Genomic DNA, 17197 nt, shown 5'->3' with positions numbered 1-17197 from the left:
CTTCAATGCCTGTTTGACTTTCCTATAAAATACTTTTGTGTGTCCAACATTCTGTTAGAACTCCATGGAAACTATCTATAAGAGCTAAACATATCTCACAGTGTAAAACAATTAGTCGATATTTCTCCATTCCCTTCAAGTTTTTCCTCCACAGAGAATGTAATCAAAACCAAGGAACAAATCCCAACCATACACAAGAGGCTTATGAAACAATTCAAAGTTTTACACTATTTCTAAACATAAAGTTGGCTCTGAGCCCAGCAAAACCATAGTCTCCTACTTACCATGCACTCATGTTATCAAAACAATTTGAAAGAAACAGCACTAAAGAACCAATTCTACCTTTTCTTGAGCACGCTTAGGCATTCTGATGCTGAAGTCTACATATGCAGCTATTACCCAGAATAAGTATGGATCATCTGTTAACTCCAAATACAGTTATTTTAAAATTTCCATTTGGCCTTCCTCAGGTGTGGCTATGCTCAGGACTGCTACCAATAAGATGTAATTCTCTTTTTCCTTGTCATATTGGCAACACAGAAAGAGATCTCATGAGAAACACAAAATTAATTTAATTATTCCACTATAAAATTATGCTTCCTGTTACAAAGTATTAGGAACACCCTCTGCTTGGTTCACTGTAGACTGACGTACCAACCCGCTATAAAGATTTAATTGGTTTAACAAGGAGAGAAACAAGAAATTGCCAACAAAGGAGGTATGTGGGTGAAAATGGATTCCTGACAAATATTATCTTTGGAGACAAACAGTTTAGATGACTAATTTCTCTCTGCTTCAAAGTGTAAGCATTTCAAGTAGATCTGATCGCTCAATTTCTTTGTAATTTAGTTTAAAAGCTAGATATCAATGTTTTTATTGTTGCAGTATCCTGTCCTGTTTTACTTTATTAGGTAATTAATTTAAATATTACTAAGTTGACTTATAAGTGTTCCCACTGAGAATTTTAAGCAGTATTAAGACTAAAGGTACAGGAGTGAGTTTGTAACTAAAGTTGCTAATAGTATTTGAGTGCTTAAGCCTTCTCCAGTATGACTGGTACAAGAAACAAACCCCTTTATTCAGCAGTTTCCACCTTATTCAATGCAATTCTATGTCTTCCGTTCCTTTCCTACCCTTTCTTACAAACTCTTACCCTTTATGTTTCATTTTCACCTCTGCTCACCAGAATTTTTTCTGCCATCTGTTGAATCTGTTGAGATTTGGTTTGAATATCTTCCTTTAGACGGTTTTCTCTTCGTTCTACAGTCTCTAATCTCTTCACTTGATTCTCCAGAGAATGGCGCCGTTCCTGTAGAGTAATTATTAACTGCCATTTAGGCTAACCCACTCTGCATTATCACAAAGCAATAAGTTTCTAGAAAAAGTCATCTGAAGCAGTCAATATATGGTTGTCTTTTATATTTGAAATCCTCATCATGCCTCAAATCCCTTATGTTAACCACATATCCTTACTGACTTCTCACTGAAAATAAAAAGCCTCTCAGTTTTCTTCAAAGACCTATCTGCTTTTTAATTAAAAATGGATTAATGTCTAACATCACTTTCCCATGAATACTTACTACAGGAATACAGGCTGTCCACAGTCATTCAGATAAGGGTTTCTAAGCTGAGACACATCCCAATAACTAATTTACTCTAGATAGACATTCTCCACTCACCTCCGCTTCAAGTAATTTCTTCTTCATGCTTTCATTAGAATCTTCACGATTCTGCAGTTTCTCTAACTCCTTCTCAGCTCTCTCCTTTGCTTGGCGGATATTCTGAAGAAGTTCAGTTGCCTCTGAGCTAGCTTTCACAGCCTAAATGTCCAAAGGAAAAAAAAAAAAAAAGGTATTGTAAGGAAAACACACACACACAAAAACTTGGTATGTCAAAAGTTCATAACCTTAAGATGGTCAACACTGAGAATAAAATTGCCACAGAACTTTGGCCTAGCAGTCTGAAATTAATACAACCTACAGACATGTGCAGGAACCCAAATTCTAACTTCTGTTATGTAATTCTTTTCTGTTTCACAAAAAAAATGAGAATCCAGGAAATCTACAAGTTTCTAATTGTCTCTTTGTACTCACAGTAAAGTCTACCTCCAAATTCAGCTGAAGTTCTTAGAAAGAATTCAGAAACTACTCTAACTAAAAGACTAAGAAAATAACCTGTTGTAGAATGAAAAGAGAAGAGGGGAGGGAGCATTAAAACATAACTGTTTTGAAATATTAGAAGTACTATTTCTACATAGTTTTAGCCTCCTATTCATATTGTAGATCACTAACCTTGAAAAAGCCCCCTCTCAGCAGTTGCCGAATTTGAAAAGCTCTCTCAGTGGACTATTATGACAACTCCTTTATTCTTTGCTGAAAGATCCCAGTAAGAAAAGTTCCCCTACCGCTCTTACAGTGCCTTCTTAAGTGACAGACTGACCACAACTGCAAACATTAGATATTATGCACTTCCTTCAGCTTACACTGCTAAGGTATTTTAATTCTGTTGTGAACCCCTATCATCCAACATCTTTTCTGTGAATAACTGAAGTGGAAAGTGATTTTGCAATTAAAAATACTGGGAGACTAACCAAGTCCAACATGCATTTTACTAGTGAGCCAAAACCATCAGAACCTTGTCTTCAGAAGCAAGGGACAAGTGCATTGCATATAGCATGCCCAAACTGGCCTTTTAAATTAGAATTTCTTTACACTACTCCAGTTCTGACTCAGCTTCATTTGTAAAAATAAACACTGTTGACATGTCTCAAGAGCCAAAAGCATATTGAGAACACCAATGATTTCAGATACCAGTTCCCACCCCCTTTTCCTTATCATCCCCCATGCTATGACTAATTCTATTTTTAAGGATAAAACAAAGTGCGTCTCTCCTCTGCATTAAGGTTTTACTGGAAAATCTTGTGGAAAATTCACTTTCACCACCCAGACATTACCTTTGTCAGCTTTTCCTGAAGCTCCTGGATTTTGGCCTGCTGCTCTGTATTGATCTACAGTTAAGTAAAAAAATGGGGGGAAAGAGTGTCAGAAAATCAAAAAGGAAAAAATATTTTCTACTTATGATACCAAATTTATTTTAATTCAATTCCCCAAAATCTTTGTTTCTCCCCACAAATTCCAACACACCAAAGTGTTCCTTGGCAAATCTACTCCCATTTTACTATCTTCTGGTTGATTTCATATTTTGGTCACCAAGCAGATAGTTCAGTGTGAGAATACTCAGATTTCTTTTTAGTTTTCGTTTGCTATTCTTTATTCATAAAGAAAGCCCTTTTATATCACTAACCTAGCTCCAAACTCAGATTACATATGATGGCCTGTCTTTGTACACAATGCATTAAGAACAGGATATCCAGACACAGCTTCATATCAGATCAGAAAGAACAGAGAGTCACACCAAGAAGATTTTTTTGTTTTATATATAAAATAAAATAGGGAGGGATGTGAGGCTGTGCACACCACTGACTCGCCAAAGACACTCTTGGTTTCTGTGCATAATATGGACCCAGGAAGCAAGCTCCAGGACAGTAGCATACCTTCTCCAATTTGGAATACAACTCTCCTGCTTCATTTTTCCCTTGATCTTTAACCTGTAACTTAAATATAAAATATATAAAAGTCTCAGGAAAAGTCGTAGTACACTGGTCCTTATATAGTCATCACCTCATGCAATTTACACACAAGCAGTTACACAAAGTACAAATTACATTACTTCAAGTGTACAGTTGAAAGACATTTTGTATTAGTTGTACAAAACCACACTAATCTTTAGAGGACACACACAACTTATATGTGTGTGTATAAAAATAGCACTAGAAATTCAGGCAAGCATCAGCCCCCTCTCCCATGAAGCCTAAACTACCTTTTGCAATTTGTTGTGACATTCAGTAGCTTTACGTTTGAATTCTTCAGCTGCCAGTCGGGACTCTCTCAACTCCGATTCATAAAGATCGCTACGCCTGCGAGCTGAAATAAGATCCTCTTCTAATTGATTCATCATCAACCTCATTTCTTCTACCTGAGCTTGATATTCCTGTAGTTGTGGTGGAAGAGAAGGAAAAGGTATCCCATTTTAGAGGCAACAGGGGAAATACTTGGAACAGCAGATCCCAGAATACTGACTGCAGGCAAGTGTCACATTTAAAAATAGTTGGAAGAAAAGTAAAGCACAAAATATAACAATAAGAGCTAAATAAAATATCATATCCATGGTATTCTGGTTTGAGTCTTGCCATTTTCATGTCAATACCTCATAAAGTCAAAACATTGACTTTCTGAGAGTGGCTTCACTGCAGAAACACATACATACATCTACAAACAAATGATAAAAATTACTTACATTTCTAATTTCTGAAACAGAAATGTGCCTTTGAGTTGATGTCTCTACTAAATGCCCAGATGCTCCCTCAAGATACATTTTCTTGGGCTGATAACATGACAATTACCACAGATCTGCACAGCTTGGGTAAAAGGAAAGGAGAAGCAGAGGGGTAGCATATTGTGGCTTCTAGCCGGCAGCTATTTTCTCTTGACATAGTTAAAAAGGATCATATTGCTCTGTATGGGAGACAACCTAAAATCAAATATTAACTTAGAAAAACTGTCTAAAAATCACCCTATACAGGCAGAAGTAATGATTCCCCACGCACAATGCTACAAGACAGGGCATCTGGATGGGGAGAATGAGAGAAGAAGAGGATGTTTAACTGATTGTCTCAAGGAGACTGGGTATTCAAACTGAGACGAGCTTGTGAGATTGCTTCTCCTATCCTCACTGGAAAGAAACAAATTTAAGTATGTTTATTTAGCATTTACTAAGTCCTGTAAGTATACATTTTATAAAATTACTCTTTAAAAAAAAACAAAATAAATTATTTTTTAATGAAGCTGAGAAAGTACAAAACATGCACATTAAGAGCTAGGAATAAAGATTATAAAGGACTGACAGTGGGGGAGTCTATCTTTCTTTCCATTTTAATATCTTACAATACGCCTGACTACCCCCATATTCAAAAGAGTAACTGTCTCATGACAAAATCAGGTTTGTCATCACTTCTTCCAGACAGCCAGCTCTCTCTAGATAGACAAATGATCGCATGAACACTGACCCTAATGTCAGCCTGTGATTCTCTAGCAACGTGGAGACCTTATGCAGGTATTTAAAGAAGCTGGGCCTTTAACAGATTGCTTTACTATCTGTTACAGGGAGCATGGCAGAATGGCTCTTTGGTTTGTAATCCCCAAACTGGTCCTCCAATTTGTAAGGCAGACAGGGGGCCTACTCTTTCCAGTTATTGTCTCTATGGATGATCTTTTTTTCTTGCTGAAAAAAATTAGAGCCTTTTAATAATAAGCAAGCATACAGTAACTCAAATATTCATTTTGTACAAATACATTTGTGAATAAAAAAGGCAGAATGGTTTGAAGGAATACATGTTCTGCTCAGAAATCATAATTTTTTAAGACTTCCTAAAATACTTGGCTTTTCTATCAGCAACACTTGACCAAAGAATTATAGGTATGACTACAGTTGCCACTGTGAAAATGAGTGTTTGGGAAGGGAGGAGAATGGGGAAGGAGAAAAGAAGGAAGAAGAGGAGATAATTAGTAACATTTCAGTTTTTCTTGTTTCTTCACGTTTTCAAGACTATCTTTAAATAAATCTCGTGGTCAGGTCAGAGGAACAGGCCACATCACTCAAGGCAACACAGAACAATAACTCTCGTATATGCATTAGTCATAGTTTAAAAACTATCAAAGATGTACTTAAGCACATATTAACGGACAGGCAAAGCCCAGGGCATATACCTGAAGCAAATCACATGAGGGTAGCTACATACACGAGTGGGCCTTTCCAAAAACACAGATTTCAATTTGTTGCAAGTTCATCCATTCATATGGGTCTTCATCAACACCAGAACACAGGTTTAGTTAAAAAAACAAACCAAACCAAAAATCAAATACACATCCCAAACAAAAAGGAAACGCAAACCCATCACGCTCTTCTATTCAAGTACATGATGTTAAGTTGAACTTACAGTCTTGCTCTGAAAATACCAAATGCTTAACTACTGGGTTTTAAAGTTTATGATTTGCTGTTAATTTTACTCATTCTCTCTCAAGCTTCGGGTTTCCAACAGCAAAACTCTAAGGGACTCTTCCATCTCACCTCCCAGTTCCCTCTGACTTAAAAATAATGATCTAAGTCTTTAATGACTAAGATCCACCTGCTGGTATGAATCAGCAAAAACATCTCTGCATATTTTGTTGTGGTGTTCTTGCACATGGGGTTCAGATAGCTCAGAAGACCACCCCAGAAATTAAAGTCTGCGGGATATTACAGATTCATTTGTCAACCTAAGCAATATTTTTATGTCATCATGAATCTTCACAATCCAAGTTAAGGGATTCTGGGATAAAATATTTGATTAAAAATTACTTGCATTGTTTTTCCTCTGTTGCATGTGTTGGTACTGCCTAAGAATCTAGTGATATTTATCATCGCCAACTATGTTCCACATTTCAATATTTAAAACAACTTTGCTAACAAAGCACCAGAACAGAGAGTAATGAGCTTTAGATCCCTTGTATTACATAAAACAACCATCCAGAAGCATGCAGTAGAAGTCTATGGAGGCCTGCTACATCCAGAGGGTTGTTTTTGCATTTCATTACTTTTTACATAAGAGCTGCTCATGTCTGGAGAATTATTTCCAAGGTTTCTGGGCTTCCTTGTCTCAAACGCTATGAAATTAGTCAGTTAATGTTTGTAAAGTGCTTTGAAGATGAAAAATTACAGATAATTGCAAAGAAGTGTTTAAACACCATAGCAAATTTCCATTTCTTTTTCTCAATACAATATGTTGTTATTTATTCACAAAACTGAATGGGTTGTGTCTTGTAGACCATTTTAAATCCTAAAAAGGTCCATATTTGTCACCATATTTTCGTTTGACTTTTTTTTCCACCCCCCTTATGAACAACTGTATGGATTAACGAATTTTCAACAAGCTTCTGGTGGAAAAAGAATTAACAACATCTACTTTGAAAATAGATTAAATTAGGAACAGAACAGTTTGGCAACACAGATTCTGTTTTGAAAGACTATTAGGCATTTTAAATGGCCATATAAGAAAGAAGAAAAAAAACACAACACAAAATTAAGGTTAGCTCATTAACTTGTTGTGAAATTTGTATAGCTTGACCATTTAAAATTGGTAGGTCATTTCTAAGGCACCATATTACTACAGCATTGCAACTTTCTCCTAATTTATAGATACTTTCAGGACTAGAAACAGAAAAACTTGCAAGTTTGGAGTTTGTGCTTACTATACACAAAAGTGTAATTTTGTTGCTTCCCATTTTGTTTAAGAAACCTTGTAAAAATACATAGATTGGGAGTCATCACAGCCTACCAACATAAAACATAATCCTGGCAACAGAGCTAGAATATGCCAAGAATTCCCATTTGTAGATAGCCACTCTGCTCCCCAAAGAAGCAGGTATACCTGTTCTTTGATCTCTTGCAGTTTTCGGCTTTGCTCTCTGATATCATGAAGTAGCTGTAGTGCCTTATCATCTTCCTGAGACACCTCCATCCGTGCCTGCTCCAGGCTTCGCTTTAAGCTCTGCAGAAAGCAAAATGTTCAATACATAGTCTTTCGTTTTTCAGATGGTTGCATAATAAAGATCTTTAGCTATATAAATGCCTCCTTGACTGCAGTGAGGCATCAAAAAAATCAAGGCACCAGTGATGAAACCCTAAAGAAATTCATAGCCAATGCTGCTTCTACCTGGATAGAAACAGCCCATTTTACGAACACTGTTTATTACACTTAAGTCTTAGTTCAAATCTCTACTTCCTCACATCAGGTCTAGAGACAAAAACAAAACAGAGATCACAAGGCATCCATTACTGACAGCATTTATCTATATTTTATCTAGCACTATTAATTCACAACCTAGATACAACCCTTCAACTTCATGTTACTAACAAGCCTATTCATTTTTCTTGTTGCTGTTAAATCCTTCAATCGTCGTTAAACTTCTACAAAGAACAGAAGAGCTGCTTCTGTATCTCACCACACACCTTACCTGCAAATTTTGACAGACCAGTGGTCCTCCTATCAACTGTGCATTATTCTTCAACAGCAAGATGCAAACTGAATTTTATTTATTTACCTAGTAGCATTTAGTGTAGGGAATTCACTCCACTCTGTTTTAAGCTATGCTTCCCAACAAATAAACCCATCAGAAATGCTTTTCAATTCTCTGAAACAGAGTATTATCTGGATTTTTGTGCTTGGTACAAGAGAGGAAACAGAATATTATAACCAACTGAAAATACAGAGATTATTAACTAGAATGAAAATATCCTCACTGGAACCTTGCCAAGACAACTGAGCAGACATTCCAGCTCCCACGAAAAATGCCAAACGATCTTTGAAGACATGGTTTTAAGGCTTCATTTTTGTATTCTACCTGAAAAATAGCACCTGTCCTAGCATCATCCCTAACATTACACTGGGGAACTGGATCAGTCTGAACTCAGAATACCACAGATGAAGGCAACACCATTGTTTCTTAATGCTCTTATTTGTCCTTGGCGATGTCTGTCTAGGTACTGACTAGGCCCCATCTTCTTCTGGCTAAGAAACCTGCAAGAAGTCAAATCCAAGCATGTTCTAGCACAGCCAGTAAGACAAACATTAATAGTTTCAGCAAGACCAGGACAGTAGTTATTCTGTATGTTCTAAGCACATGACCACGACACAAAGTTTGAATAAAACTGAGAAGCAAGCCTCTGCAAACAATCCAGGGCTCCACGTTGAACAGCTATCCTCTCACATACTATTTTCTCTCCATCAAGTACCCCACTGAAACCATGATGGAAGAGAAAGGCAAAGACCACCAGATTTCAGGCCTTCAGAGCTGAAAGGACTGGTGTAAGGGCTCACACTGCATTCTGTGATATAGGTGGCCAGGTCCTGCTCCAGGAGGGATCGCTGGGTCTCAGAGGCTTTCAGTTCCACCTCCTTTTGGCTAAGTACAGCCTCCACCTCTGACACTCTCCGGTGCAACCGCGTCATTTCCTGCTCCATCTGCAATAAATATCAAGAGGTTATAAAGGGGGCTTCAAAAGCTTTGTTAACTGCTACTTTCAGAGCTCTGCAAGGAATTTGTCTCCAAGAGACTTCTAGCTATATTTCTCCAAATGGTGTTTAAATTCCAATACCATTGTCTCTGCTCCAGGAATGCACAGTTCTTCTTAAGGACAAGTAGTAAGTCTAAGTCACCCCATTCATTCAAGCTGCTTGTTCATATTCAGTCATTCTTCGAACCCCAGTTAGCAAAGAAGACACAATCATTTTTCACCTGACTTGCAGAGATGGGTCACTTTAACCTTATCCCAAATCCATGCTGGACCAGGAGATGGTTTCCCCCCATCTCCTTGTAAGGAGCAAATGGTCAAATCCAGAACAGAGCAGGGAAAAAAGTAATTGAACTCTCATAAAAGTCTCAAACAAACAGTAAGTTTAAAAGACTCCACCGGGTTCCCTTTATTGGAGCACAGCAACTGTTATAAGATGTTCACCATAACCAGTGACGACACAACAGTTACGTAAGTAGAAGCTGATGAGTTAGGAAGAGAACCTCAGAACAGTACTGCCGTAATTGTGCGTATGATGAAGAGGCTGCAGGAAGAAGCAGTCGTCTGTGTCACGCTGAGAAAAGGACTGTTTAAAATCCAGAGCCACTTCTTGTTAAGATAAAAGTATCTAGAGCAACAGCATGGCCTAAATTCATCTCCCTTTGTACTGAACGGGAAGCCACCTCACTGAAGGAAAAGCACTTTGCCCACCACGAGTCTGGATGATCAGCAGCATCTGACAGATCCCTGGGCATACAGTGGTTGCAGATTCTTGGAGCAATGGAGATGGCCAATCGCATAAATAAATACCTTGTGACACTTGTCCTGGGCGTCTTGGAGTTCTTTGCTCTTGAGAAGAAGTTTCTTTTCCATGGAGCTGACCTTGGCTGGAGAATCCACACTTGAAAAAATAGATCTAAAAGAGCAAAGCCAAACAGCACATGAATACAGGCAAAAGGTACAAACACCTGCATTTATGCAGCCTTGGTAAAGTCATTGGGTACTTACTTATACCAAGATAAAAGAAAGATGCAGCAATCACAGTCTAACAGCCATCATTTCAGATCAAACATACCATAAAACCTGATGACAGTAGTTCATTATTAAATAATCCATGTGTACTTCTAGTTACAATATTAATATTTTCTATCAGTGACTTATGTCAGAGTGCAAAACAATAAATCACAGCAACATTTTTGCATAACTTGTACAAATTTATAAGTGTCACAAAAGCAGAGCATGAATTCAATGTAGCCATTTGGGAAGATAACAAATTTTCAGAATTGCTTTTTATTTTGCATTTTATTTTTAAATGGGTCTTTAAATTATCATCAAAGTACAAAATCCCTAAAAACTTTAACATGTCATACTGTGCACCACAGGAAGAATTTAATATCCTTAGTTACCTTCTGTGAATCAAAATTGAACTGCAACTTTCCTAACCCAACTCATATGATCCCTACAAACTCAATCAATATGATTAGTCACACTGCAGAACTTCAGAGTTCACTTATAAGTAATTTTTTTTGAGACACACAACTATGCTATTCAAAAAAAATTTGACTCTGGAAACCTGAGGAAAATATTTATGTGTTCTTAAGCTTTCTGTCTAATTGGGAGTCAACGTTTAAGAAATTTACCATTTCTGTTAGTCTCAATTCTTTCTAGAAAAGGATAGAAAGCCATCAATGTTTTGGAGCATATTTTTAGTGCTTTGCAGTTTTAAATATGTAATTTGCAACCAAAAAATTAAGTACACACATCAAAACATAATTTTTTAAAAAAATCACGTTCTCCCTCGCATAAAATGATTCAAACTAGATATTTAAGCAGTTAATGATGAAACCAGTGTTAACTGATGGATGAAAATGCAGAAGTACAATGAAGGTGCTAATAAAAGATCATACAGTCTGCCCACACATTGCTTTCTGCTTCTCCTGGCCACAGTTTGGTATGCAGCCAGTTATCCCCATGGAGAGAAATGAGCTTTGAGCAGCTCTCTGCATATAGCCATACACCCACACACAGCAGCACAGTCTCTTAACACCAAGGAAAGTTTGATTCCATCACCACCATTTTCTGAGAAAAATCTACTTCTTAATCCAAATAGATATGCCGGATAGTCACAAAAAGGACACACAGATTTTTATGAAAATGCTGCAACATATCTGTATCAAAACAGATCTTCAGTACCACCACCTTAAGCAGTCATTAGGAAACACTGCTTTGATATTAGCAAACAAACACAGCAAAATCCACCAATTCTGCCTTGAAAGGTCAAATATTAGTATCTCTATAGAAATTTGATCGGGGAAAAAACTTAGAAGAAAGAATCCTGCATGTCAACAATACAGATATGATCAGGACTTAATAAAAAACAGCTGTTAGAAGTGAATGCTTTTATAAAGCATTCCTTTAGTCCTGGACCAATCAATCCAATATCCATCAAATTATCATACTTAAAAATCAATTTATAAAGCGTGTCTATACTCCTACAGAGAAAAAGCAACCATCTGAGAAAGATGCATATTAAATCCCATAACAGCTGGGTGTACAAACAAGGCTAAAAATGAATAGTGGAGAAAAGCAGTCTAAAAATACAAATTAAAGCTCACATTAACTAAAAAAGACACTAAGGAATCTGCTTTAAAATGTTAATCAAATATATGTAAATAGCTGCAAATGTATACTGAGACAAGTCTGAACATCTTTTTATCATAAAAATTCAGCTGTACTGGCTAAAGTAATTTTTTTTTTTTTTAAATTATAGTTTCAACATTAGCCATCACCTTTTTACTTTTATTCTTTTCAAATCTAACACATACCATAGAAAACTCTAGCCAGTTCTCACAGACCTGGTTTTAATTGCTGCTTCTCTTTCACCTCCCTAAAGAAGCTAACGTGTTATTTTTGTGTATTTTAGTTGCTGTTAAAAGACTCAGAGCCTAATATTACAGGCACCATTTTGCATTTCAAAAATTTCTCCTAGCAAGCCAGCTTAAAGCATCCATATGCACGGTAACACAGGAAGTAACAGGACAGATTCAGGCAAAAAGATACAGAGCTCTGCAAAGACACGTTGTTCAGCCAGGAGTGATGAGATGGGACAGAGCACAGGAGACTCGCACTGACTGAAGTTTGAATTTCATTAAGTGACTGTAGAGGGAGCTGCTCCTCAGGGTTGGTGTCAGTTTTGTAAGGAAAAGAGAAGGCTACAAACTAGAACTACAATCTTTCTTCCTCATCCCTGTGCAAAGGAAGGAAGGAAGAAATTCCTTAAAAATAGATGTCCTGGTGACAAGACAATTTTCCTGCCATGGGGATAAGATGTACTGTTTCCAAGTGACTGTGATTTCAGTTAGCACAGGAGACACAATTTTTAAGAGACATCCTTGCCCAGTAATTCTCTCCTGTGTACAAATTATATCAGAACAACTTCATGAACATCCATACAGCCTTCAAAGTATCAGAAAGGGGGCAGACAGAGGAAGTCAAGAGAAATGGGATACTGACTAATCTAATAAGCCTTGTCATGCTCTCAACACAGCATGACAAGGTGGAAAATACCCATATTGCTGGGGCACTTATATTCTTCCTCAGTCAGCATCATCTCAGAAATTAAACACATACAAGCCAACATCAAAAGCCATGATGCAAAGCTATCATTCAAGTTGGTACCATCTCAGAATATTTCGCTTAATTAACTGCTACGTGTGGATCAATTCTCTTAACACAACAGAGCAGTTTCTGCTGTTTCCTCTGAAGTGTGAAAAAAATATTAACAAAAGGTAACCAGCATATATCAACAAGAAAATTGCAATAAAAGATTAAAAACAAAGTCAAGTCTATAGTACCAAATGCTGATAGCACTAGCTGTGCCAATTTACTTTCAAAAGAAGCATGCCTGCATGACTAAAAAACAAGTTAACTTACAGCTGACTATCTAGTGATTTCACAGCTAGATCAGCAACAGCCTCAACCAGCAGAACTATCAAAAATGGTGCTAGTTGTGAAAAGCTCCTCCAGTCTTAATGTGGCTGACACAAAGAAAAAAAAGTATTAGTATAGGAAAAGCTATTAAATGGTTCTAGGGTATCGAACTCATATCTTCACGTCTCTTGTGCATCACACTTCATACCTTCCTTTGTCCTTTTATGCCACTCATAAACCCCCAACTCACCTGGTGCTTCTTCCTTCTCACAACGATTGACACCATCTGTCCTAATCCTGGCCCCCACACAACATGCCTATAATCTCATCCCCCGTCCCTCATGCTTTATTCTTTTTAGCATTATACTCATCTGTACCTTCCGCCCCCTCTTAAATGCTTGCTCAGGCCTAAAAAAAAACCAACCAAAAACAAACAGTGATACCATCAATCTGTGAATAGAGCTAGCTGAAGCAAAGCATATTTTTGGTATGCTCATCCTGTGCTTCCTCTTTAATCTATCTTTGGTGAAAGAGTTTACCAGAACCCAAGAAACTGTTAGAAGAAATCAGTATTCCTTCTTTTTAGAAAAATGGCCCATTTTAACTCTCAGTACTTTATAATGAATATCATGAATCCACATCCTTTTTTTTAAAAAAAAAAAAAAGAAATCTTGAAAAATACCACTACTTAGGAACTTACAGAAAAGATTTGGACCTACCAAACCCTCACAGACTACAATTCATTAATTACTAAGATTACATTTATTATATTTTGATAATTAAAAACTAGTCCCACTGTCAGCCTTGTCTGTGAATATATATCTCTAGGTTTTGGTTTAACAAGTATTTTGTATTAACCTGAGTTCTGTATCATATGTAGTCAAACCCCTTTAGCTCCCTACTCCAGTCTAAAAGAGGACAGAGGCATGCAAAAATGTAAATCATAAATAGGTTTTTTTTTTTAAATTAGGTATTTTTTCTTAGGTATTTTGGTATATTTTATTAGGTATTTATTTTTATTAGGTATTTAGGTATATTTGGTTAACCCTGGATTTATAAGATATTTATCTTATGCCTTAGGGCTTGTGCTAGTCACCTGCAAAGGACAAGAACAATTTTCTTTCATCACTTAATGTGTATTTCTGGCATCTAAGGGTTTTTCTCACTTGTTCTAAGCACTGGAGACCAGCCACAGTTAGGGACAGGAAGTAAGGTGGGGTTGGCTTTTAATGGAATTAAACTCTCAGTTGCCTGTTATCTTGTCACAGTCACACGCTCACAGCCAAACCACCAGCCAGATTTGCAGCCAGACAGACATTTCTCCCCCAAATCAAGAATTCAGAGGCCATGATGGGAGAAGGAGTTAGCTAGTCCTTCTCTGCAGCCTGATGCCAGCTCTGAGAATCATACAGGAGATTTAACAAACACTTTTCTAGTACAGGAATCTATGACATAAGCAATGCCCTTGATTTCTCCTGATTGTTTCTTATGACACATTACTGTCATGCCTTTTACTCTTGTTAAATCTTACGTGTGTTATAGGGTCACAAATTCTTCCCAAAACTCATGCTACGGGGCAACATGCAGAATGTTTTCATTCAGTGGACCCTTCTGAACTACACACTGACCACATAATTTCTGGCAACAGGTTTAAGTGACTTAGGTGAACCCTTCTAACCCTAAGTGGTTGGGAGAAAGGAGAATGGAAAACAGAACTTCTTTCATCCTTCTTCTGTCCAATTTTTTTTTGAACTGCTCTTGCTCTGAAGTATTTAAAATTCCTAGCTCAGCTATGGCTGCTTACTGTCCACTAAACAAGGGCAAGGGTATAACCCCAAACTTCATAGCTTGACAGCCCTCAAATTAAAAGCAATGAAAGTTTCAAGGACCTTGTTAATGGCACTCTGCAGTTTCCTGGCCTAACTGTGAGCAGCACTAGAGGCATTAGAGCTATCATGCTGCAGACACAGGAAAACAGATCTGCATCACTTAGCAACCAGAAGGGTTATACTTCAGGAGGAAAAATTCTAAGAAAAATTCTGGACTGATAAACTTGATGACTTAGGACCTTTCAGAGATGACATACCAAGATTCACAACAGATAAGCCTATCCCCCATTTACTGGTCTCTTCCCCATCTAGAATTTGATATTCAAGCTAGCGTGGACAGAAACATGACTATTTCCTCAAGTAAAACACACATCACACAATATTTTATAAGTAAGAAGTTATCGTTATGACACGATGTTGCAGTGATATTGAGAATAAGCTAGTCACTGCATTATTTAAATACAGATATTTTAAAGTCTCCATACTCTCTTAGCCATATTTAAATCATCTTTTTAGAATAAAATGCAAGTATTTACTGCTGAAAATATCTAAGTGCCTTTATCAAGATCTCATTCAAAAAAAGAAACCACTAAGACCTGCTTATATTAAAATTATTTGGGGGAAAATTGAAAACATGATGTGTTTTCAGGAAAAAAAGGCCACAACAAGCAGAAATTTTACTTGAGTCAAAATTTCTCTAGAGCACATTAATCTCTAAATTCTTTTCCTGTGCCCCTTCTCATCTATCACCAAAATTCAAATATAAATCTTCAATACACATTTTCGGTACTGGCTCCACAAAGAAAACATATCAGTCAATCTGCTATATCTATATTACTTTTCAGCCTTCAACCTCCAGCACAGTTACACCACTGTTCCTGCGACTTTACCTCACAGTCCTCTTCAGTTCTAGTTCTGGACCCCTATTACATATACGTTTTTACCATACATATATGGTCACTGTTGAGCCTCTTCTGACTGTTACATGAATGATCATGTAGCCTTAATAGATAGATTGCAGTTCCCCAGGCAGAAAAGATAACACCGTAAGTTATTACACTTCTAAATCAAAATAGATTTTAACCCCAGGTATCTACAGATATAACATTCCATTTTTCTAATTCTGCTGACAATATTAGATCATTTCACCAAAATAATACTTTTTTGGTTGTTATGTCCTCTCCCTTCCATTTTTGTCATAAAAGCAACTCTGCTGAGGAGGAAAAGTCAAAGATTCCCTTTTTATTACTGGCATAACCATCATATAACCTTGATTCACGGTTTGGGCAAGATCAAAGACGTGAACAGTATCACCAGGTTAGGTTACACACTTACCGCAGAGTGACTATCACAACCAATATGACAAAAAAATAAAAACTTGATTAAGACAGATGGACAACAAAGTCCCTTAAGCGAACTAACTAGCAGCAGTGAATGCTGCTTCACACAAAAACACAGTGCCCCAGTGCATTGAGCCACTAACCCAGCTAAAGCCATTGCAATCCTGAGGCCTCACGATACTGAGGTAAGGACTTCTCAACTTAAGGTACTGCACTAATACTTTTTCAATAGCTCTGTTATCAGAAACTAAGCACACACCACACCAAATGGTTTATACCATACTATTTATATTCTTCTTTTTCCTCGGACTCCATTCTCTCAGAAAGCATGTTTTCTTTCAATGGAAAACCATTTTTTCTAGATCTTTACCTTCCTCCACAAACAGATACCCTGCATACTTCATCTGAATCTCCAGTCTCTTAACACACAATACAGCAATGTCCAGCCCTTGTATTTAACTTGACCCAAGAGCACACAGTTAGCTGCCATGAAGCTCCTTCTCTTGTTCACTGACCCACCACTGCACATTCCCAGATTAGTGAAGCTCCATTTCTGTGGATCACTGATTCAGCCTTACACATTCCCCAGCACTTGGTGCCCACTCTCCAACCCAAAAAAATAACATCACCACCCCCCCCCGCCTTTCCCATCTCTGAACTCCTCAGTATTCTCCTTCTTTCAGGGATCTGCAATACCAGAAATGCAATCACCTACTCTCCCTGGTTAACAGCAACAACTAATTCAAAGTATCTGAACAACAATTTTAACAATAACTGGTTTAGAATCACTCTTTCCTTCCCTTCTCTCCCCCTCATCCCAGAAATAATCACAGAACAGTAGGACATGCACAAGCCACAGCAGCAACAGATAAAGACAGAATCTGGCAGCTTCCCTAAAGCAGAGTACAGGCCAGTTAAAACAGCTTTTCC

At 37.4% G+C, this 17197-nt stretch overlaps 1 protein-coding gene across 2 annotated transcripts in view; it reads right to left on the bottom strand.

The window, feature by feature from the left end:
• CIT (citron rho-interacting serine/threonine kinase) overlaps positions 1-17197 on the bottom strand; it is a 73539-nt gene that overhangs the window by 40572 nt on the left and 15770 nt on the right. Inside the window, exons 10-17 of one of the 2 annotated variants that reach the window (XM_074920706.1) lie at positions 9979-10084; positions 8975-9118; positions 7526-7645; positions 3880-4050; positions 3554-3607; positions 2954-3007; positions 1680-1820; positions 1184-1309 (exon numbers count right to left, since the gene is read on the bottom strand). In XM_074920706.1, the coding sequence (XP_074776807.1) occupies positions 1184-1309; positions 1680-1820; positions 2954-3007; positions 3554-3607; positions 3880-4050; positions 7526-7645; positions 8975-9118; positions 9979-10084 (916 nt within the window). The remainder of the gene's footprint in view (positions 1-1183; positions 1310-1679; positions 1821-2953; positions 3008-3553; positions 3608-3879; positions 4051-7525; positions 7646-8974; positions 9119-9978; positions 10085-17197) is intronic. The other variant, XM_074920707.1, reaches the window with a different exon arrangement.

Source organism: Athene noctua, chromosome 17 (assembly GCF_965140245.1).
Source record: "Athene noctua chromosome 17, bAthNoc1.hap1.1, whole genome shotgun sequence".
Taxonomy (NCBI): domain Eukaryota; kingdom Metazoa; phylum Chordata; class Aves; order Strigiformes; family Strigidae; genus Athene; species Athene noctua.
Note: the sequence above shows the minus strand (reverse complement) of the source record. Positions and strands in the feature narration are given on the sequence as shown.